Source organism: Gallus gallus, chromosome 6, assembly GCF_016699485.2.
Source record: "Gallus gallus isolate bGalGal1 chromosome 6, bGalGal1.mat.broiler.GRCg7b, whole genome shotgun sequence".
Taxonomy (NCBI): domain Eukaryota; kingdom Metazoa; phylum Chordata; class Aves; order Galliformes; family Phasianidae; genus Gallus; species Gallus gallus.
Window position 1 is genome coordinate 7,042,743 of NC_052537.1, and position 24,393 is coordinate 7,067,135.

Below are 24,393 nucleotides of genomic sequence, written 5' to 3' on the forward strand. Positions count from 1 at the left end.
GTCTGCAGCATTAAATTATCGTGGAAACATACACAGAGGTGAATAGCCAAGGGTTGTGAATGCTGTAACGAATCAGAAATAGCTGCTGATGCGAGAAGGGGAGGTGCAGTAGGGCTGACAGCTGGGCTGTGAGCCCTTGAACTGGCAGGAAAGCAGGGGATGTGAGCTTGCCAGCAACAGGCCTCTTACCTGGTCAGTTTTGCTCCCTTTGAGAACCTTCTTGCTTGCATTTTGCTTGACTTGACTTCATTCTTAACCCCTCTCAAATCCCACTGGTTTTGGCCATAACCAGGGGATGCTGAAGAAGACAGAGTAGAGGCAAGAGAGTTCCATCATGTCTAGGCTAGAGAACGTAAGGAAGGAAATGGTAAGGACTGGCATTAGGGTGCACAGCTGCCAAGACAGGAGTGATGCAACCAGGTAAATCCTATGCCTTCATCAGAGAGATAGAAGAGGTGTAACTGCTCTTTGCCTCAGAAAATGGTGTGTGTTGCATGCAGACTGTAGAGCAGCAGAGCAGAGACCTGGTGCGAGCAGAAGCACTATTGGGGTGTTGCCTAGCTTTCTGTTTTGCACTGTTGAGTAGAAACAGTTTTGGGGATAGAGATTTTGCAATATAATGTGTTTCAGAAGCTTTGCAGGAAGGATTGGAGCAGAATTGACCCTTTGTACTGAGTGCAACATTGCCTGCTCTCTGAGGTGTCAGGTCCTAGGTCCACAACAAAAGTAGATGTCATACACTTGTATTCACCTGAGCAAAATACCAGTTAACTTCTATGCATGTCTCACTGCAAGAACATACTGGAATTGGCCTCAAAAATAAATAAATAAATACATCTTTTGTACCAGTGTGTCAAAGTGAAAACCAGCACTGATCAGTCAGTGCTCAAAGGCAGCCAGCAGTGTTTAGTTGGCACGATAACAGTGCCCCAAGTTATAAAAAATTTAAGGCAGTTGGGGGGCATGGTGTAAAAAGTAAATTATGCCCAAATACAGACTTTTCCTCTTAGTAAAAATATTGAGTGCTTCATTTTACAAGTTATTCTCATTCACAGTTGTTTGTTATTTTATGTACTGGGGAGGGAAGAGGGGAAGTAGTACAGTCTATTAGAGAGCTTAATATGCTGTAGAGCAGTATGGTTTATAGAGAGAACGGGTTACAGATTTACGATACTGTTCCTGTAGTAAATGTCATGAATGCGGTGCTCCAGCACAATGTCACTTTCAGCAAGAGACAAGCCCAGATCCCTGCCTGCCCCTTCCTCAGGTTATTCTCAGGGTGGGTCCCAGGCTCTACACACTTTTTTGGTGTGTTGCTTGATTTGATTTGGACTCAAATGCCATAGTTTTCAAAAATCTGAGATAAAAGCTTCTAATAAGAAAGGACATCTGAGAGAAAATAGCTGCATGCATCTCTATCTGTTTCTGGCTGCAGTTCCCGAGGGTTTCAGTTGTTTCGAGGACGTCAGGCAGGGATCTGCAAGGTGTGGACCTGCCCTGGGTTCATGGCTGCTGTCTGTTTCTACACACCATGTGTCTGCCTGCTGTGGTCTGACACACACATAGAATCACAGGGGTTGGAAGGGACCTCAAGAGATCATCGAGTCCAACTCCCTGCTAAAGCAGTACCCTACAGTAAGTTGCACAGGTAGGGGGTCCACGCAGATCTTGAATATCTCCATAGAAGGAGACTCCACCACCTCTCTGGGCAGCCTGTTCCAGTGCCCTGTCACCAGGACCAAAAAGTTCTTCTGCATGTTAGTACAAGTCTCCTGGTACAATGTGACTTTTCTCAACTTCTCTGATGATTAGAACTGGTTTAAGTGGCCCAGTGAAAGGGATCTTTGTCAGCACTGCTTCAAGGTTAGATAATAAGCTGTGTATGTTTCCCTTTTGAGTTCATGGCTTTCAGGGTCACAGTTAAAGTTAGTCACCTCTGTATTGCAGAGGTAATACTATAACACAGTAATAAGCATGTCATCTGAAAAAATGAAGTGTTTTAAGGGATGGTGACTGTTACTACATCACATTTGCATTTAAGTACGCTACATTTACTACATGCCGCGTTTAATTAACCTTATTGCTTAATTTCAGTGTTTAGTTTCACTGTCTTTTTCAGTTCCCTAATTATGTTGTTAGCACTGGGACACGGTTGGCATTATCCTTTCCCCCAGTAACTGTACCTCACCTGGTTGGTACTTCTCCTTACTGGCAGAGCTCCTATAGGGGGATCGAATAAGTTCTTGTTCCTCTTTTGCACAGTCCAGCTTATTTAGGTCTTTCGGTGCTTTCTTGTTTGATATAACTTAGGCTATTCAATGTTGTGTTTCTCTTCCTTTACTGAATTCTTTCCCACATCTCAGTTTTTCTTAACTTGCAGGCATGAGAGCTATGGTGCGTTCTGCAGTTAGAGGCTAACCTGTGTCACATACAGAATTGAAATGGCATCTCTGGTTCTCCTCTCTTAGTAATGTGTCTAAGAACAGCAGGGTTTTCATTTAATCCTTTGAGAGGACAGGTAGAATGGTTTGTCCACAACAATTTGTAGATCTTCTTCAGATGTACTGCATTTCAATGAGCGTTTCATTATGGGCCTATGGACCACATCTCCTGTTTTTTTTCTATTGAACAGCCTTTGAATGCTTCATGTTTGCTTCCTCTGAAAAAATCAGCAAGTTTGAGATTTGAAGTAACCAGAGTGCATCCCTTGTGAGTTCCTGGCTGCTTAGCTCATTTCCTCTTTAAAACCACTTATTGTATTTCAGAACTTGAATTATCGCAAATGAGAATACAGTAGAAATGTGTTGCTGGACATGTGCTTGGCTTAAACAAGTTGGGTACTTCATAGATTCTGATGTTCCCCTTGTGTAGGTGAACAGACGTATACTTAAAGAGACAAAGTATTTTTGCTGTAAAAATACTAAGCTAGAAACTCTAAATGCCAGAAAAGGCATTCTTGGTGGTGTCAGGCATGAAATAGCAGTGGTTAGGAAAGGATTTGACCAGTGAACTTCATGCTGGAATGTAGTTTTGTTTAAAGAACATAGGCACGTGGTGGATTGGTTCTGTGGTGCTGTTTGCAGTTGCTCAGACGGAGCAGCTTCCCTCTCACGAGATCTGATTTTTGTAGTCATTTCTACATTAATTAGTAGATTGCTGGGTTTATTTGGTTGTACAAGGGCTGTTCACAGGAGCTGTGTGGGACAGCAGTGTCCCCTTGTTTCTGTCTCTCTCTCTTGTGTTCGGTTTATACATACTAATGCAATTATGGTTGGATCCCGATCTGAGAATAATGTGAAGCCTGAGCATTACTTAAAATCTTCAGCTTTTTTCCCATGTTGCTTCAAGCCTTGCCTTTGAAAGCTGGAGAAAATAGGGTGGAGAATGGTAGAGATGAAGATTCCAGTACACACAGTTGCCAGGTATGCATTTGGGTCAGCAGTGAGTGAGCGATGGGACCTGGAAGCAATATGAGTGATGAAGCCAAAATTTAATTAGTTGCTTAGTATCACTTGAAATGTAGTTCTCGGCCTGCGTGCTCTCATCTGTATTGGTAAATGAGTGCTGCAAGGACATTCCCTGCAGGCCTGAAACCATCTGGCATGGTTGGACCGTGTCTGCACCACCACACTTCTCTGCCTCCCAACCTCTACTGCACCCTGACCTGGGCAGTGACAGTTCCCCAGCTGTGCCCAGCTGTTTTTTAGGCAAGAGCTGTCTGACCATGGTCAGAAGCATCCTGGAGACCCTAATAGCCATGGATCAGCACTCAGCGTTAGTCTCAGTGCTCCGGTCTGCACTGTGGCACTGGTTCATGCAGAAGGAAGATAGAAAGCTTATACAGAAGAGTGAAGAGTGGGTGAGGGCTGATTGCCTCTCCTCCCTCTGTTTCGGATCTGCCCTGCAGTGATTTGCTTGGCAGAATAGCAGTGCTGTCGCTCCATGAAAATGTGAAATCCTTATTTTCAACCTTTATTTGGATACCAGCCGTTTACAAAGCCAGTTGACATGTATTTTTGTTTCTCCTTTTCTACGCAAACAAAGAACTTCTACATGAAAATGAAGGAGATGGAAATGATCTGTTGTTAAACTTGACAGGGGTTTTGATTTAATATTGTTAGGCTCTGTTCCTGTTTTCAATTAGCTTTGAACTCTGCTCACATACTGCTGCTGTTCAGTATTTCTGTCAAAAAAAACCAGTAAAAGATTGCAGCAAGTGTTCAGAAAAGACACAAACCAAGAAATACCACTGAAAGAAACACTGAGCTGCTGAAATAATTTGCTCCTACCGTGTGTTGTTGCTGGAATGGCTTGGTGTAGATAAAAACATGCTGTGTTTGAGAAAGCAACAGAAAATATCATTAGTCTTCTGAGACCTTTTTCACAGGAAGCTGTATGTTTTGGCTTGTTCCTTTTTTTTTTAATTGTTTTTGAAGTCCTAACGTGTGAATGCTTTTGTTTCATGGTTCAGAATGAATATCACAAGGACATGATAGAAATGGGAACGTGAAGGAGATCCCACTGAAAGTCATATTTTCTTGTGCATCAAGTGCTAATAGATTTTAAAGGCTGCCAAAACCAACTTTTATCCGTGAGCTGATGGGCAGGATTCTTCAGCAAACATCTGACTGCGTGCGATCATAATTAAATTGGGTGCGGAACAACAATCACATCCTTTGCAGTTGCCAGTTAGTGTCAGTGTTTTGCAAGTGTAATGGCTTGTTTGAATACTTTCTTTGCCCTTTGATTTTTTTTTCCTTCAAAAAGTGTTAAATCTGCACCTGTTGCCTCTTTCTATGTAGGTCTTCGCAAAGTCATACTAAATGTACTGTTTTCCTATGTTAGTGTTGCAGTAGAGCCTTTGTTTGGTGCATCCATGTATTCTCCACCCAAAAGGATGGGTCTTGGCATCTAAGTACACATTTTTCCAGTACATCTGTCAAGGCATAACGAGAAGTCTTTACCTTAAAGAAGATTAGTTAATATTCTTTGTTCTTCTAAATTTGGCAGATAAAGAATCGTACAATCATAGAATCATTAAGGTTGGAGAAGACCTCTCAGACCATACAGTCCAATTATTTATCCATGACCACTCTGCCCACTCACAGAATTGTTAAGGTTGGTAAACATCTCTAAGATCAGGTCCAGCCGTCAGCCCATGACCAATATATTCACTCATAGAACCATTAAGGTTGGAGAAGGCCTCTAAAATCACTGAGTCCAACCATACATGACACAAATGATACAGAATTGCCTGGGGAGAAGACCAGAAGTTGTATAAATCACTTCTGTAGAGGTCTAGGTAGATAATCCAAAACTGCTAAGCTTATATTTCCCGCCAACTTGACTGTCTTTCTGAGCAATACATTTACTAATATTAAAAAAAAAAAACTTAACATTTCAATATCTGTGTAAGTAGAAATTCATTAAACATATCCACAAGATGGTGGCTAATCTGTTAGCGATGTTTTTAATTAAGAATGTCTCATGACGTGTTTGGGGAGACATAGCATATAGCTGGCAGAGGGCTGATAGACTCTGGAAGTGGTGGCCCATGAGCTCTGCAGTGCCTTGCGTTACCTGAGTGAAGCAAGTAGACTAAAGAGCTGTAATTATTTCCTTGGGTAAGGGAAGATAGATGTTGCAGTACGATTGTTTCAAAGATGCTTCAAAAGAGCAAGATCAGGAAAGTTAGTTGCTCACGCTTAAGGGTTTTGCAATGAAAGCTAGCTGATATCTGTGTGGCTAAGTGTGGCAGTTACCATACATACGTAGTGCACGTGTAATCCTGGATTGGGCAGCGCATGTGAATCTGAGAAGGTGGGGTATTTGGGATTTTAGGGTGCAAATAGCTGTCCACCTCCCCTGAGATGCCAATTAAACAAATAAATAAATAAAATCAGGGCAGTGTCTAGCCACATTACACTGGCCCTACACAGGATTAGGGTATGCGTGCAAGATGGTAAGCTGTCAAATAAATTTGTTTTAGGAAGTTGGCCTTCCTAGTTCGCTGCAAATTGCTTTGCAGTGAGTAAGGTAGTGCAACTCACTTAGAGCAGTCTTTGTTTCCTGTTGCTTTTTTTTTTTTCTTTTTAGGAAGTGTAAAATGGGTTTTTATACTTCTGGGAGTTGCGTGTATTCAGGTGATGATTTTTCCTTGTAAGTTTGCCATTGAGTAAGTGAAAATAATAGAGAAATAAGGAAGCCTCTACTGCAAGTTTTATTGAAAGAAATATGGAGTAAAGTCCAATTCTACAATTCAGACTTCCATAACTTCCCTTTTGTTGTGATGTACTGTCAAACAGCAGCTAAAATCCCTTTGCTCCCATGCCCTGGGTGCTTACTGCCTATACTAATCTACTGCTTCGCAGAAATTAAAACAAAAATGAGGTACTGAAAGTTTTGATAGAATCATAGGATCGCTCAGGTTGGAAAGGACCTTAAAGATCGAATCCAACCACAACCTACCCATACTACCCTACCTCTAACAACCCTCCACTAAATCATGTCCCTGAGGGCCACCTCCAAACCGTTTTTAAACGCATCTGGGGACGGTGACTCAACCACCTCTGTGGGCAGCCTATTCCAGTACCTGACCTCTGTTTTGGAGAAAAGATTATTTCCTAACATGAAACTTGAACCTCCCCTAGTGCAACCTGGGGCCGTTCCTTCTAGTCCCGTCGTTAAGCAGGAGAAGAGGCTGACCCCCATCTCACCACAGCCTCCTTCAGGGAGTTGTAGAGAGCTGTATAAGATCTCCCCTGAGCCTCCTTTTCTGCAGATCAATGAAGCAAAGTTTGCACAGCATAATTGCCTGTCATCCAAGTGGAACATATAGATATGCTGTATAAGACAGCAATTGCAGGACTGATGCATCCTGAATGTGGGCCAGCAGTAGCAAAGCGATTAGTGTTTTGCTGCTGAGTTTCACAGCCACATCTTGGCACCAGAGAAACAGTGAGTTGTGGGAATACTGGTCTTTTCTTTCCCCTGGAAGGATTTTGTGCACTAACCAGTTCAAACATCCTTTTTTTTCCCTGCATGTCTTGCTTCAGTCTGTTTGTAGTCCCTCAAGATGCTCTGTACTCAGGATAATTTTGTTAATCCTGGAGTTAACCCTGGAGGTTTCCAGCTGCAACCTTGAGCAGGTGATCTGGGCAAGTGGGTGACATGCCACCATGTTGGGGCTGGCTGTGAGAAAGGTACTGGCAGGCTCAGAGATGAAGATTTCAAGTAATGCAGTTGCTGAATTTCCTGGTTGTGTTCTGAATGTGTGAAGTGTGGTTTACCCAGTAGCTTGCATTTGAGCAGATTTTCCCAAGATGAAAGGAAGTATATCCCTGATGTGAGTCTACACTTTGTTCCATTTCAAAATTCTGCTCTAAAGAGATAAAATGGAACTATAACAAGGTGCAGGATTCTATAAAGATGCAGAGATTCACCTTCAGCTGTTTTTTTTTTTTTTTGTCATTAAAAATAATTGTCTCAAGACAAAATCCTTGTTTTATTAAGAAATAAGCTCAGCTGGTTCAAGTTATAAAGTGTCATGTTATAGGAAGATATTTGGCTGCAGCTCGAGTCAGATGATACTAACTGTGTGCATGTAATCATGGATACGTGTTATTGTTTCAGTGATTTTTACATCCTTACACACCAAGTCCTCTTCTATTGGATTTTGCTGCAATAGCTTGATAAAGCAAATGCCTGAAGTTTACATTTCCATAGGGCATACAGTTGAACAGCAGAAACTTAGCTAATCTCAAGTCTATTACTTTATTCTGACTTGGCTTTTCTTCTTTGATATCTTCAGTTTACATACAAAATCAAACGCTGTAAATTCTCTTAACAGCCTCCTCCAACTGTTTTCAGTCTGCTTGATGGTATTTTCTTTATGCAAAGACCTGTTCAAGACAGCCTTTTGTTGTGTGATTTCCCTTAGGAAGAATAGAGTAAGTCTGTCTGAAAAATCAATCATTATTTGCAAGGTAAGTGAGGAAAAGGTTAAAAACCTCATATTACACTTGTTGGCTGCTTACCTTCTGCTTGGGTTTTGGGGAAATCTGAAGTCGTTACCTGTCTCTGGGAAGAGTAGAGTTTTAACTACAGCTTTGGCTTTTTTCCTGATGACCACACTACTGCTGCCTAAGTTTGTTCATAGATTGGAACACTTGCGTGGCATTAAGGAGTTGCAGTTTGAGGTATTAAGGAAGTCTGTACTGAAGACTGTAGGGTCAACAAGTGAAACAGTATATAACTTAGTTGAATGTTCTCAGAGGAGGAAAAAATGCTTCTAGCAAGGACAAAGAATCACAGAATGAGTAGAATTGGAAGGGATCTTAGAAAAGATCTTCCAGTTCCAACGCCCCTGCTGTGAGATGGTTGCCCTCCCACTGAATCAGGCTGCCCAGGGCCCCATCCAACCTGGCCTTGAGTACCTGCAGGGATGGAGCGTCCATTACTTCACTGGACAGTCTGTGCAAGGGCCCCACTGCCCTCTCAGTAAAGAAGTTCCACTTAACATCTAGGCTTAATCTTCCCTCTTTGAGTTGAAAGCCATTCTATGTCCTGTCAGCAATTTGCCAGAGTAAAAAATGAGTCTCCCTTCTGATTATAAGCTGCCTTCAAGGTAGCAGTGAGGTCACTCTGGAGACTTCGCTACTCCTGGCTAAACTAGCCTAGCTTCATCAGTCTTTCTTTGGAGTACTCCATCCTTCCCATCATCTTTGTGGCCTTCCTCTTGTCCCCCTCCAACAGCTCAGCATCTTACTTGTGCAGGTAGCCACAGGCCTGGGCTCAGCATTCCAGGTGGGGCCTTGTGAGGGCAAAGCAGAGAGGCACAGTCACCTCCTTCACCATGTTACCGCTCTTCTATTGATGCAGCCAAGAATGCATTTACCTTCTGGGCAGCAATTGCACACTGATGGCTTATGTCCAGCTTTTTGTTCTCCAGGACCTCCAAGTCCTTCTCTGCAGGGCTGCTTTCAAGGAGTTCTTCTCCCAGTCTGTGAACATATTTGGGATTGCACAGATACAGGCACAGTACCTTGCACTTGGCCTTGTTGAACCTCATTAGGTTCAACCTTGGCTTTCCCAATCCCATATCTACATGCCTGGATGTGTATAATGCCAAGTATTTCTGGTTTTCATAGTTGGTAGATTGATATGTCTGCAAAGAGCTGTAAGTTGGTACCAGTGGAATAGATAATCCAGATTTTGCGTTCTAGATTATAATGAGGCTAGAGTAGAATGGGAAGACATGGGACCAATACTTGCATTTGTCTGCCCCTTGTAATCCGTCACTTATTCTGCCTGAATTCTGTATTCTGTTGCAAAGCCACTGGTGTGGGTTGTTTTAAAACCGTTTTTGGAATTTTCATTACTTGACATGAACTCAAGTCATCAAAGTTTATGCACAGTTACAGGTTATAAATGTTCTTGTAGACTTGTGTGAAATGGTTTTCTTATCTATCTGTAAATTCTCAGGGAAATAATGGTTTCCTATCCCTGTAAAGGGAATGCTAGGCAGTATTGCATAGAAAGCTTAAACATTAAAAAAAATAAAAATAAAAAAGCCATAACAAAAAGTTACTTTTCTTCTGAAAGCATACTCTTACAGATGAGCAGAAAACAGATTTCAAAGGCAGAGGCTCTTTTTGTTGTTGTTCTGCTTTTGGACTTTCCTGTCATTTGCCAGTTGGGGTAATTCGTCCTTCATTGCCACTTGTGAAACGTCACGTGAAATTGGGGATGTATCACAGCAATAGAGAACAGTCGGACTGAATAACGAACAAGAGTTGTGTCCAAATCCTGGCGTAGGTACCAGCATAGTTATGTGATTGTACCTTTTTTTATTCTGTCTGGGTGGTGATTCATTGTGCCTCTTCGCACACACTCAATTTGCAGCTGGGAGACTAAAGCCCAGTCCAGGCTAAGCAGTCTGGTTTGAAGAGTTTGGAGAACACGGCATTAATTGCTGTGCCTTCCTTATTGCACGGGGTGCACAAAGAAAATCCAAGTTCACTGGCAGTGTTGTTTGTGGTTTTGTCCAGATGCTTCTCTGCAGTAAGAGAGGATGAGTAAGCATCAGTAAGTTGTGCTTTTTTCCTCTTCTTAGTAAGGAGAAAACAGATGCATGTGGTTATTACAGCGCACAGTAGATGCCTAGGAAATACTGAATAATGAATTGTGCAAATAGCTATAAGCAATGTTTACGTGGGCCTTTTATAATTTTAATAATCAAACTTCAGAGTATGTTGATACAGGCACCTGCTGCTCCTCTCTGAACGGTAGGCAAACAGGTCCTGGGCTGGCTCCAAATTAAGCTGAAAACATTCAAGTCATATAATTCACACCTTCAGTGGCCATTGCCTGATCGTGGTGTTCCCAGCAGAATGCTTGATCTGTTTCATTATTTATGAATTCTTGAGTGTTTAAAGTGTAAATTAGACTTTTCTAAACAGAAAACCAATAAGCCTTAGTGTTAATTTGCTTGAGTAATGGCTGAAGGAATTGGAAAATAAACAGAATTTGCAAAAGCAGTGTTTAATATGTATTTGTGATCTGACAAACTGTGAAATGTGCCTGGGACCTCTAAAACAGATTGCATGAATGTTCAGTTCTCCCAAGGAGATGTGTTGAATGGGCAGCTGCCCTGCTCTGCATCTTTGCGGTTGCGTGCTGAAACCCTCATTTTGACCAAACAATGTGCATTTGTATTTCACTGATCAAAGACTGACTTCACGCACATGCCTGCTTCCTGTTTATCAGTCTTGCTTGCCTGTCGTGAGATCTCAAATCCCACCCTATTTGCACCATACCAGAGTTGGGTTTCGTTTAGTTTTGGGAGATGGATGTCTTATTTTGAGAGGCAAACCTAGCCAAAGCCTGGCTTGTCCTTAGTGACAGAAGTCTGCATTTACCAAGTATGTCTGCCAAAACCTATGTGGAAATGAGATGTCTGCATTTTCTGCCTTATGGTAATTGAAGTATGGCATTATTTCAGGAAAAAAACTAAAAATGGAAATGAAATGAACAGGCCCTTTGACTCAAATGTACCCCATTGGATACATTTGGGATATGTGGGATGCAAGTGTGAAGGAGCTGATCCTCAAGAGTCGAGACCCAAGTCAAGAAGGGGGAACTGAAGGATTTTTGCTTTCTGTCTATCTTCTAACATACTGAAGCTTTTCTCTCTTGAGAGTGCAGGGAACTCCTCACTGTTCCAAGCTGGCTGATTCTTCCTAAGTTGAAGTCTGGGGGCATGTAGGTTTTGGCATATGATAGGAGGAACGAAAAAACCTCCAGGGGGCTCTAACTGCAGCCCTCCCTGCCCCAAAGCTCAAGGAGCCCAGTGTTGCCATGTGTTTCCAGCCACCAGGAAAGTCCAAGAGAAGTAAGGCTCCGCTGAAAACCTGTTTGTATTGCAGCAGCATTTGTCAAAATAGACTGAGACTCTGTCCAGGACCTTAAAAGTTGTGTTATCAGAAAATGAGAATCACGTCTTTATCAAGGATGCAAAAGGACTGCAAATATAAACGTTATCACATGTGCTCTGAACCCAAAAACGTTCAGGCGGGGACTGTGGCAGGATTTCTGTGTGCTGGGACTTCCCAGATGGATGGCTCAGAATCAGGGCTCAGTTGTGTGCACGTGGGCTTTGCTGTGTCTGGGATGTGTGGGACATTCTCACTTCTGAGGAGCTTGACCATATTGCACAGATGCAGTATGTGTAAATCTGAAGTGTGTGGTGCTAGAAAATAGATAGTACATGTGTCCTGGCCCTGTGATCACGCAGCTGAGCCTTGATTCTGCTTTGTCCTGGCTTGACACCTGCTTGGCAGGTGGAGAGTAATACACTATATACAAACGTTTATTAAAATGGTGTCCATAAAGTAAGAAGGATTTGAAGTAGAAATGAGATTGGTATTGTGATAATATATTTAAATGGGAAGGCTTGGATACCCTTGGGAACATCGCTTCTCTTTTAAATGCAAATCATTTTGTTTGCAGGTTCCTAACATAATAAACTATGTACATAATCAGAGATTTTGTATTCCCAGGAGCTCAGTTCTAGCTCAGATATACATGAACTTTACTAATATACACATTTTTTTCCCCCGAAAAAGTACCAAACAAAATAAAGGCAGGAGTTTGCAACATGTAAAGGTGCCATAAGCTTATTTTCTGAAGTGGTAGCTTTCTCTTTCAGTGCAAAAGCTAGTTTGCTGTGTTTAGCGCTGTGGCAAGAAGCTTCCAAAATTGATTACCTTTAGGTAGTTTCTGTGTCACAACACATGGCAAAGCACAGTTGGAATTCTGGGAAGGTGTCCTTACCTGTGGGCGCCTTCTGCTCTGGGGTCTCCCTGTAGCTGTTCTCCATTATCTCTGACTGTTCAGTAAGACCAAGAGGTAATGTTCCAGTTGTGACATACATAAACTTGACCAAACACAGGAACAACCCCTGTGTGTGAATGGAAGCAACACTGGCCAGTGTTTCTACTCAGTCTCTCAAATTACCAAGACTAGCCGGAGTTGGCAGTGCTTTCTTCCAGCTGGAGGGTTATTTTCCTGATGGAATTTCTCTAATGTCTTCCTAAAGACACACAGTGCTGTAGGTCTCTTCTAAGAAGCCTTGTGCTCTTTCCAGAGCTTAAGGATGAGAAGCTAATACATCTGGCTCTTCTTTCAGTCCCTGGCTCCAGGATTGCCATCTCCCAAGTAGAGGTAGCAACAGCAAAGGTACGCCAGCTTGTATACCTTTGCCACTTTCAGTCAGGATAATTGAATGAGCCCTTTGAAGGGCTCATCTACAAAGAGGATGTTGGTGCTGATGCATTTCCTTTCTCAGAGGATGTGCTACTCACTCAGGTTTCAAGTTGCAAAATACTTAAAGTGTTTGTGTTCATACATATTCTCATTGTTGTGCACTGCATCTTAAAATAGAAGCTGCCTTCAATAATTGCCATTGCCAAGGTCTTCTGGGAAGCGAGATGAGTAGCAAAGTGTGTGCTAGAATAGCCCCAAGACTTTCTATCTCACTCCCGACTGTCATATGTGCATTTGTATTATTCCTGCGCTGTCTTTTAAGAAGAATATTTTTGTATTATCTTTAAGTTTCCCAGGTATTGTAGCCTGTGTATTTTTTTGTATCGATTGCCTTCCCATTGTGTGTGTGGATACTTCAGAGGGTAACAGTTCTTGTTAATGGTGTCTCTCCATCTGTTTGTGGTGTCTCACGCGAGAGCGGTGGTCTGCAAATATTTCTTCATGGTTGAAAGCTTTTGTGTAGGTAATCTTGTGATCTGGATTTAGTCTCATTTGCTAAACTAAAAATAAAGCGTAAGTGAGGAATCCAAATTTGAAGCCTTGGAAATAGTACTGTAGTAGACATTTTACCCATGTGTCTGTCAGAGCCTCAGCAGTCTTCTTGGCAGACAAGAGGGGTCTGGGGGCCCTGGAGCCACCAGCAGCCCCTGGCTGTGGGGACCAGGCTGTCCCACAGCCCTCAGTTTCCCTCGGGTCAGTCCCAGCTCTCCTGCTGCTCTGCAGAGCCACAGCTGCTGGTCTGGAAAGCAGTCAGAACGTTTTGTTAGTTGCTCTTCAGTTAGCACATCAGTGTACTTTGAACGTGTGCGGTTAGCTTTCTGGAAATAGTCCCTTGAGGTAAATGTAATCATTAATCACTCTATGCAGTCATAGGCTTTTAAAAAGCTTTTGAAGTAGAGTTTATGTGGTTTGTAAATGTCTCAGATGTCTCTTTTATACCTGTCAAGCCAGTAAGCTGTTAGACAAGGGAGATCTGGAGCCAGGAGCACGTGGATGGGAGAGTTACAGTTCACCTTGATTGGTCAAATTGCAGTTGCTCTTACCAAACCTATGTTGTGTAGTGAGAGAATGAATAGATGAGAAACATCAACAACAACAACAAAGTGCAACATGGCTGAGTTTCACAGTACAGGAAAGTCACTAGTGAATGCCTGTAAAGCTGTGTGCCAAGACCTGATTATTCAGCTTTATTTATATCTATTTATATATAATTTATAAATATAATTTATAGAATATTTATAAATTTTCTAGAAGCAGGGGGACTGGGTTGTCCGGCTAGGGTGTCCAGAAACATTTATAAAAGATAAACAGAAACTGGAAGGGAGAATGCAGAGCACTTGATTATTGAGTGAACAGGAGTTGCAATGGCAGATAGAAAGCAGTGATGCACAGAAATGAGAAGTGGTGCCCATTGGGCAAAAAGTTGTTCGTAGCTTCATATGTGAAGGTGGCTGTTGAGGTGGCCGTTACCACTCCAAATAAAATGTTAACAATTGTTAGGAAAAGATCACTTTGTCTTTCAGAGAGTCATTTTGCCTCTAGATAAATGTATCCCTTGAACACCATCTGTGGGTACAGTCAGATCTTTTCAATGAGGACAAAAGAAAGCTGGAGGATACACAGAGAACGGCAGCAAGAATGATAAGAGATGGACAGCCATCTCCAAGGAACAGCCGTGTGGGCTGGGATCCTTTGTCCTCTCTGAAAAGAGGTTAGAGATGCGCATGCTAGTCAATAAATGTACACTGGAGATACTGGAGGATATCAAAGGTACCAGGTTGCAAGTTCAGAACAAATAAAAGAAACAGAATGCTGAGTTTATCTGTAGAACGCCTCTCAAAAATCAGAGTTTGATGGACTTAATTTTTTTTACCTCTTGAAATCAAAGGCCACCCAGGGTTGTTAGAGATATAAAGGTTGTTGGAACAATCTCCCGAGATGACAAATATTAAGAAAAATAGACATGACTCTAGAGGAGAAGTTTCTGAAGATTACTTTAGGAAGAGAAAGATTGATCTGTAGTGGAAAAATCTTCCTTTCTCTTGCAGTCTCTTTGTTTTGCTTTGCCAGGTGCAGTGCAGAGTGTCGGCATACATCTACTAGAGGACGTTTTAGACCATACTTTTATCCAAAGAAGACATTCCCGTGGCTCCCTGTTGCAGTGCTAAATGTAGAAAAAAGGCCCTCAGTGTCATTTAGAGGCTCTGTTCAGTGGCAGCACTGAAGGGGAGAACAGAACGTGTGTAGCAGAAAGCTTTGAAGTGGCAGTGGAGGCGCTCAGCTGTCAGTGATGTGGGTGGGCATGCATAGCAGTGTGCTGAACTGGTTGTGGGAGAGAAATGAAATGCTGGAGACTGGTGTGACCACTGTAGCAGGAGGTAGGACGTGCTCTGGGCAGAGAGCTGTTTCTTATTCCCATTTACCTTAGGTTGGTACTGTAATAACTGTGAGTACTACTCTGGATTTTGCTCTGGGTAGAGTTCAGGTCCAGATTGGTTGGGGCCCAGGGTAACCTGATGTAACGGGAGGTATTCCTTCTCATGCCAGGGGTTGGAACTGGATGGGCTTTAAGGTTCCTTCCACCCCGAAAGGTTCTGTGATTCCATGGCAGTACTGTGCAGGAATGCTCTGTTGAGAAGCAGCATGTACAGCCAATCGATAGGCAGAAGTAATGAATTCTGTTGGAGAAATAATGTATTGCTGTGTTTAAAAATCTACAAACTTGAGTCACTCCTTAGATACCAGCATGCTTTACCTACATAATTTAAGTTTCTCAGTACTAAGAGGTCTTCTGTCAGATGCACTTGAAGAAAGGGAATAGAAGATCAACATCAGCAGCCTCAGCATGGGGTCCTGTGGTGACCTTCCCCCAGAAAAACATTAAAGGAGGAGCAAGAGGACCCCTTCTGAACCAAGCAGCAACCCTGCTGCTGCAACCCCAAGCATATTAAAAAAGGAGGAAAAAAAAATGTTTTTGAGAAAAGATTTCTGAACAACTTCATTCACGTTTCCCTCTTTTAAGCTTTCAGAGTTGATTGTTTTCAAGTCTTTCCCGTGACTGTGTGAGGAACAGTGAGGCACTTGCTTCTGTCTGAAATGCTTCTTCCTTAGCATAATTTCTCAATATGCAGCCTTGAGCAAACTGTGTAGGAGGTTACGTGAAGTAAGCTTGCAAGTTGTAAGCTTTGGGCCCAGTCCTCAGCACCATTTGTGACTGGGCAATATCATCTCTACAGCCTGTATTCTGTTTATCTCTGTCTCCACTCCTTCCTTAGGCTTGCTTTTCTCACCACAGCTCTCAGTGCTGCTGTGTGACCCAAACTCTCCACTTCACTCTTTCCTCTTTGCTGTGTCTTCTTCTGGACTTCCATTTCTCTTTCCAAGCTCGCTGTTTATATGTTTATCTCTTGTGCATCCTCTTAAAAGGTGAGCAAAAAAAGGAAACAAGTTGATTTAGCTTTGCACAACTAGAAAGGCAAGTAATTATCTATTTGAATATTTAGTGAGTTCTCATTTGACCTTTTCCTTAACCTGTTTCTCTTCCATCGTCTTGCTGCATCCTTTCAGCCTGAAGCAGGAGTTATTGCTAGACTTACGACATCATGCTGTCTAGGAAGAATTAAACCAAAACTGTGGATCACCTTAGCCTATTGTGGACCCAAATGGGTGCTGTGCAAAGTCATAAGGATAGACCTTTTCTTCGTAGTACTCAGATTATTGCAGTTACTTGACGTGGGAAATTGTAAGGTTTTAATGGGATGACCAGGAGTAAAAGCCTAAAATCTGAATGGCATAAGTAAGAGACTGCTTTTAGCTGTGCTGTGGCTGCATGTAGAGCCTGGAAGAGAGGAAATGGGCTAGAAAAGCAGAGAAATAATATTGAAACAACCTTGGAAACTTCAGAGATGTCTGCTGGTGATGTGAGGTGAAAGAACTGGAATTCTGTGATCCCAGATATGGCTTTGCAGAATCATCTTAGATTTTTGTTCATGGATTTATAGCATGGATCTAAGCAAGTTGGGGATAATGTTCAGAATTTAGCTCTGTGATATTGTTTTCATTTTCCTTTGAGTGCAAATTTATCACAATTTAATTCATCCTGCTCTGTAGATATACATCTGGAAATGGAGAAGAATAAGTTAATAATCCAGTTTTGCTATAAAACTAGGTAGAGTATCAAAGCAAGCAACTACCTTTTCAATTGATCTATCTAATGCCTTTAGGTAAGAAATTAATCTCCTTTTATAAAATACTTTACAGTCATTGACAAGCAGAGGAAAGAAGTATGGAGACAGTGAAATTTTATAATGCACGTTTGTTCTGAAAGAAACTTGTCATATTGCATGCTGAGTAACGATTGCTGGAGAGTCACCAAGTGGAGGAGAAAACACTGGGTGTGTTGCAGGTGAAACTCATGCTCTGGAGGACATTGTCAGCGGCCCTGAGAAGATGGAGGTGGAACTTGCACACAGTAACTTTGCAGAATCTATCCCTTCTTTAGGTGTCTCTAACTTGGGCAACAGAAGATGTAAGCAGGGGGGTACCAAGCAGAGTGTCGTTCAGCCTTTGGTAGAATGGTTGAAGGTTTTTGACGACTTGGTGTGTCACACAGTGGCTTTCCTAGCACCACTGAAGATCTCCATGTTAACACCAGCCCAGCTGTAGTTCATTTTCACTGCTACCAAGACTGAGCTTGCTCTCCACAGCAGCTGTCTGAGGAATTCCTCATTTCTACAGGGCTTCCGATTATTATTATTCTTTCTTGGTTGGTTTTATTTCTTCGCTGAATGCACTGAGCGTGAGGAAAAAAACGAAGACTGTTTTAGAAAGTAGAAGGGAGTTATCTTCCATCTGTTGACTGTTCTTGGTGCTTGACCTTACTGTAGCTCAAACACTTGAGTATGTGTGTGTATATGCCTTTGATATATTTTTTTTTCATTTGTCTTTTGTAAACTGATCTCCTTTCCCATAAGTCAATACGTAGTAAGTCATGTTTCTCATTTAATATATTTGTGCCTTTGTGTGGGTACAGTGCGTAGGATAGCTGACTCTCCCCTAAAGTCACTTCTTCCATATGGGTAACATGCATAATTCTCCCAGGCTAAATATTGCAGGCTGAAAAATTCACAACTTTTGTTCCAGGCTATAGAAAACATCCTGTTGTTTCTTTTAATTTAAATTCCCCAGTGTGTTATTGGACTTGTTATATAGACTTGATTAATATGCTGAAATGAAAAATATGTTCTGTGTGAACAGCGAAATACTATTTTTGATTGTGTAACCTTTTCATACATCAATCAGTTGAAGTAGCTGCTAATGTAATTCGGTGATGTCAGAGGTTAATCATGCTGTTGCAAGAGGCTTTATCTTTCTGTCAGCTTAAAAAAAATAACAAGTTTGAGACTTTTCTTGAAGGGAGGGTAAATACATTTGGATGATAGAAACCTCAGGCTATATTTCTGTCTTAGCTTCAGACACTTCGCTTCAAGCTTCAACCGAGTAGCTTGCAAGCACTCAGTCTTTTTGCCTTTCTGTCTGTTTGCCACACTGGAATGTAGTTGGAGGCCCATCCAGTATGGATCTTGTGGAAGGTTCTGTGCTTTTGTCTACACGGCGATAAGATTTGTTTAGTTTTTATTCCATATTTTTGCAAAAACACAGCTTGCCGAATCTGTCCCTGTGAGATGCAACTGTTGGTCACTAAGTCTCATCGTCTGGGATATGAAAATCGTCAGTCTCGCGTGCAGGCACGAAGTCAGGCCTTTGCATGCTGCACTGCTGCACCCCTTTGGTAGCATCAGTGTGGCAGTGGGCTGTGCTCCACGTGCCTTGAGCTCGGTAGCTATGAAAATTGAAACCCTGCTCCTGTGGCTCTTATACATCTTTTTCATCACCGCTTCAGGTAGGAGGAAGATGAAACGATTCTTGGAAAAAAACTTGAAAGACAAAATAGTCACTGGGCACGGGTTCATGAAGGTAAAGTCCTGTTGAACTCAGGGAAGCCAGTGTCTTTATGATTCTGTATTGTTTTTGGATACCAGCAAAGCTTTTCATAATGGCTGTTACGGTATCCTTCTAGACAAGCAAACAGCATGATGGGTGAATAACGCTGCTAGGTCAAACTCAAGGGTAAAAATATACAGTAAATGGGGTTCCATCAGGCTAATGACCAGTCCCTAGTGGGGTTTGCAAGGCTCCATTCTGGGGCCATGGCAGGATTTAATTTGTAAATTTGGACTAATTCCACTGCAAGTAAATAACCTCCTTTTTTGTTTGGTAGTGTTTGAATTTTGGAAACTGACACGAATGTAACTACTGAAAGCTAAGCTCTGCAGGATTTATTCAGCTAGGTCCTGTTTTCTGATTCATGTGCTGGCATGAGGCTTATTCCCAGGACAGTCATAATTCACTGGCTCTTTTTAAAAAGAGCTTTGCTGGAACATTCAACTTCAAAAATCCCCAGATGTGCCTAAATCATTTAATAAGTTCTCCATGAGCACTAAGGGTCTGCTCTCTTGAGTAGAGTGTAAACGGCAAATGGTGTGTTTCATGACTTCTGCATCTGAGTCCCTTGTAATGCCCTTCCCATGTAAAGATCACCTTCTGCCAAGATTAATGTGTATAGACAGAACGCTTTGCTGTTATTTCAGCCTAATGAAGATTTTTAGCTTTTTGGGTTATTTATTATTTGAATAGTGAGGTGTAAAACTATTCCCATAGTATTTACAAGAAAAACAGCAGTGCTTCATAAATTTTATTTTGGTTGGCTTCTTTTGCTACTACCTGTCAAATAATTCCCAACAAGTTCAGACGGCATTCATGAGTAAACGTCATTATTTCAGAAGAATCTTATTACACCTGAAAATAACACTGTTCTTTTTTTTTGGTAGATTGTTTGTTTCTGTGTTTGATGTGTTTTTGTTGTTACTTTTAGCTAGCAACTCACTTGACTTTGATCCTGTGAGACTAATTCCATTCTAATTCCTTACCAATTTGTATAAATCTTCCCACATGACACCTCAGTGATCATCCGGTGTCAGTGGAGGTGAAGAAGCAGCCCAGTTTTGGTCTCTACACAAGATGAAAAGCTGTCCTAAATATCGCTCTACTTGTGCTGATGTGAAATTTTAACTTCCATATCAGTCTTTTCTTAATTAGCCGGCAGGAAAAAAAAAAAAAAAAGCCAGGAAAAAAACACTAATAGTTTCAGCTGTCCTTATCAATGACTTCTACACACAAGACTGAAGGGCAGGGAATTGTGCTGTGAAAGATATTGAACATTTGCTTATCTGGAGTGTAAATGAGATATGTGGAACGGGCATTTATACGGACCCCCTCCATACTCAGTGTGATATGCAGGATCCTTAATCCATTGCTCTCCATGGACTTTGACCAAGCGTGCCCCAGGTAGAGTAAAATGGAAATTCCAGATTAGTTCCAGGAGAAGATATACTTCTTTTCTAACAAGGTAAAGACTCCATTTCATCTAGGACATTGTTTAGGCTTTTCACAAAAAGATGATGAAAGCTATTGTGTTAGTGCATTGAAGATATTAAGAGGTGTTTGCTTTTGCATGTACAGTGAGCATATGCACAAGTTGTCTATACCGTTGTCACAGAGTCTGCACGTAATCAGATCCCTTGCTAGTAGTTCAGCTCCCTGGCTTTTTTAGCCAAGGACAGAGGCAGGATGTAAGAATTAAAACACAAGTTAACTGAAGGAAAACCAACACAAAAAACACAGCAATGTTGGGTCATACATTATAGAAATAATACTTTAAGAATGGGTTTAAAAAGACTTACTGGCATGCTACTGTCTCTTGATGAGAGAGTATGAGTGCCTTATGAATACCTGAAGAAAGCCCAGTCTGTTTTTAAGAACAAAAGAATTGCTGTATGAAAACCAAACAGAAGCATTTTGTTAAATTGAGCAGATAGCTTTTATGGAGAGCAACAGGGGAGAGACAAATTGAGTGCAGAATTCAAAGCAGCGAGGTCAGTTAAGTAGCAGTAGCTTACAAGAGACTATACAAAATTCATCATCACATGAAGATTCTAAGTTGATTAAATATTAAAAAGAAATTATGTAATTGGAATAGCTCTTTTTCAGCCATGTTAAACATTTGAGTCATTGTTTGATTTCAGTAGCCTTTCCTTAATATTGAGTTTGACAGAAGCTAGTTTTCTAGAAACTCTACAAAGGAGGGTGGAACCTTCTTGATGCGACAAGTCAATACTGTACAGAAGTTACCTACAGGGGCTGCTCTGAAAGAATTGCTCTCTGTTTTATTATGTTGGCCCATAGGCGAATGGTAGTGGTATGGAAGTAGAGGTTGAACCTTCCTACCAATACTGCATTTTGTTGCCACGTGACAGATGTTAGTAGAGGGGTGATCTGACAAAATGTTGTCTGACATGCAAGTGCACAAGAAGCAAAGGTGTCTTTGAATTCCTCCATACAGTAAAAAAATGGCACTCACTGATGTTCATCAATGCTTGCTGAAAGTTTAGGGAGACCAAACAGTGGATGTGAGCACAGTGAGGTGGTGGGTGGTGCATTTAGCAGTGATGACAGCACTGTGAAAGGCAAACCATGTTCCAGAAGGCCAAGTACAGCAGTCACACCATGAAGTGAAGCATATCTTGATGAGGTGATCTGTGTGAACAGATTGATGGTGGTGACTATGTTAAGTATAGTGTTTTGTAGCTGAGAATTTGCATTATCAAATAGTGTTGCTACGCTCTTTGTGTCTGTTGTAGTTTACATGGAAATGAGGAGAAGGCATTATTTTTGGAGTGACCTACATACAAATGGCATGTAGTAGAATGTTTGCTATATACCACTGTTTTACAACCCTTTCCTCCATTTTGAGGCATTGCAGTCCAAAGATGTAGCCTGAACTACAGACTCAACTTTTAGGTTTGGACATAGAGTGTAAGAAATGGAAGCACCCCAACCATTATGGTGGTAGTGGTGTTTGTTACCTTGACTTGTTTTGAGTGGAGAGGCTGTTTATGGGGCACTTCTTATTCAGACCATCTCTGCTTTTCATTGCTGACCTTTCTTTGCATCATCGTTGAGGTACAATAGTGAGGGCAACATACAGACTGGTAGATTTTATTGGTAATTGAACACAAATGCTTAAAACTATTGCAGTGTTGGCAGTTAGCTTGTTTTTCATGGTGAAATTCTTCTGTTATAAAAAAAAAAAAAAAAATGGTAGGTGATCTATGGAAAGCCGTATGCTGCTTCAGTTCCACTACCTTGGGGTAAAATTGTGCAGAACCTACTACACAAGAGCTCACATCTTAAAACTGTTTTTGTCATATGGCTAATGGTATTTTTCTTCTGACTTGAAGACCATACTTGTTCTGAAGGTGCTGATGTTTGGTGGTGGTCTTACTGTCATCTCTAAACCAGAAATTTCAAAGTAATTGAGAAGCCCTTACGGTTGTGTTCTCCTTAATAAAACTGTAAAACGATAAGAAGAACAATAATTAACGTTACTGTTCATATATATACTGAGCTTGCCAACCTAAGGCTCCACAGTGGAACATCTCTGGTAGTCAGTAATGCTTAACATTTAGAAAGGAGGTTTTAATGTTTTACAGAGGAAATTATGTGTGTCATAGATACTGTGAACTGGCTAAACAGGCTGCGGGGCAAGACTCTAACTGGCCCGATGGGACAAGAGAAAAGAAGAAGCATGATATGTATGTTGAAAAGATGTTTGGCCTTAATTAGTATCCCATTGGTCTTGTAAAGCTCTAGGAGAGATTTCTGTAATAGTACCTTTTCTCATCCTTGATGTATCACTCTTGGTATGGAGAAGTGCATTCCTTTGAGGTAAGATTGGGTAATGATTATTTGATGAAGAAAAGACTCATAATTTTAAATAGGTACTCCTGGTGGATCACTTCTTCAACGTAAGTTATTGTACATTGTGTTTCATTGTATTACTGTATGAAAAAACTTCAGTGTCAGAGACTGTTTTTCATTGCAGATAATAAGGCTCAGGCTTAAACATCACTTGAGCCATAAAATACAGCTTCCTAACTGAGATTTCTGGTGTTTTTTTAGTGTTGCTGTTGTTATCAAAATACATAAAAAAAAATGTTAATGCATACATAAAATTCCTCCCGGTGTGCCTTTTGTTTTTGCAGGCACTATCCTGGTTGACAATATGCTGATCAAAGGAACAGCAGCGGGGCCGGACCCCACCATTGAGCTCTCCTTAAAGGACAATGTTGATTACTGGGTGATCCTTGATCCCATCAGCCAGAGGTTGTACTTAAACAGCACTGGCCGAGTTCTGGACAGAGATGTAAGTTTGGAGCTTGTGGTTTGTTTTCTTTTCTCCCCGTAGACTTTATTTTCTGAATCAGTGTATACTTACAGAATGATCGTGAACTCAAGAATTGCTGTAATATAATCTGTTTTGTCCCCAGATGACTGCAAACACAATTGATTCTTTGTTAGAACTCACATAAGAGCATGGTAAAACTTGGCCATGAAAATTACACGTGGGCAAAGACAAGAACAAATGACCATGTATTGGCAGATATGGATATAGAACCAAACTCGATTGTTGATTGTATTAGGAGAATTTGGGCTTTGCTGCTTTTGTCTGGGAGGTGAAGTGCTGCTCACTCCACATCCCTTTTACACTTGGTGTCCTTTGCACTTAATAAAAGCCTGCTGTAGCTGTGTATGTTAGCTTATGGGATGGGTGAAAAAGCAATGGAGCTATATATGCTACAATTCAGGTCTAAAGCTTGATGTGCTCAAATAAGAATCTGCTAGTTTAAGGGGGGGGGGTTGTTTGTGTATTTGTTTCTTTTGAAGACAACATTGAATTGGTGTGGTATGTTTTTTCCTATTGGCATTACATGAATGTTGTCAGGCCACATTTTATTTTCTTTCTAAAAATATCAAATGAGAAGGATTGTTATCATCTGTATCATCTGTACCCATTTCGTTGGGAGGGAAATGCTTTTTAAAAGTGCAGATTTTTTTTTACTGCTATGCTGCAGCATATACTACAGTTTAGCAGAATCTGCAAGAAAAACACAAATGACTGCAATCAACATGGAAAGAGTGACTCAAAGATAACGTAAAGTTCTCCTTGGAGTGCATCAGGTTGTTTTATGTTAGCTTGATAATTGGTTTGTCTTCTCCACTTATTCAGAGGTGTTCTCAAAGACAACTTGCAAAGACATTGTCCTTTTCATGTTACTTTTTTTTAAGCTAATTGATTATATAGGCTTAAATTAGCTTTCATTCATGAACTATTTTATTATGTGAAGTGAACGTATGCAGTGCAAAACATGGAAGAATGGACATGATGGGGCAAGGAAATCCCAGCGCATCAAGTGCCAAGCACCCAGCTGCCTTTGCAGCAGCACTAGCTTAGTAATAGTCTAGCTAAACTCATGGATGCTGTATATTATCACGAATAAAGACAATTTACAGTGCTGTTCTTTGCAAGGTGTAGTCTCAGGTTACAAGAAAATGAATGGACAGTATTCGTTTGCTTAATTTACAGAAGGGTAATACTGTTTTTCCGTT

The 24,393-nt window shown here is 41.2% G+C and overlaps 1 protein-coding gene across 8 annotated transcripts in view; it reads left to right on the forward strand.

Annotated features, from left to right (window-relative positions):
* Nucleotides 1-24,393, forward strand: part of PCDH15 (protocadherin related 15) — a 990,968-nt gene that overhangs the window by 739,531 nt on the left and 227,044 nt on the right. For all 8 annotated transcript variants that reach the window (XM_046942815.1, XM_046942814.1, XM_046942813.1 and 5 more), the window contains one exon: nucleotides 22,989-23,149. In XM_046942815.1, coding sequence (XP_046798771.1) covers nucleotides 22,989-23,149 — 161 coding nt within the window. The remainder of the gene's footprint in view (nucleotides 1-22,988; nucleotides 23,150-24,393) is intronic.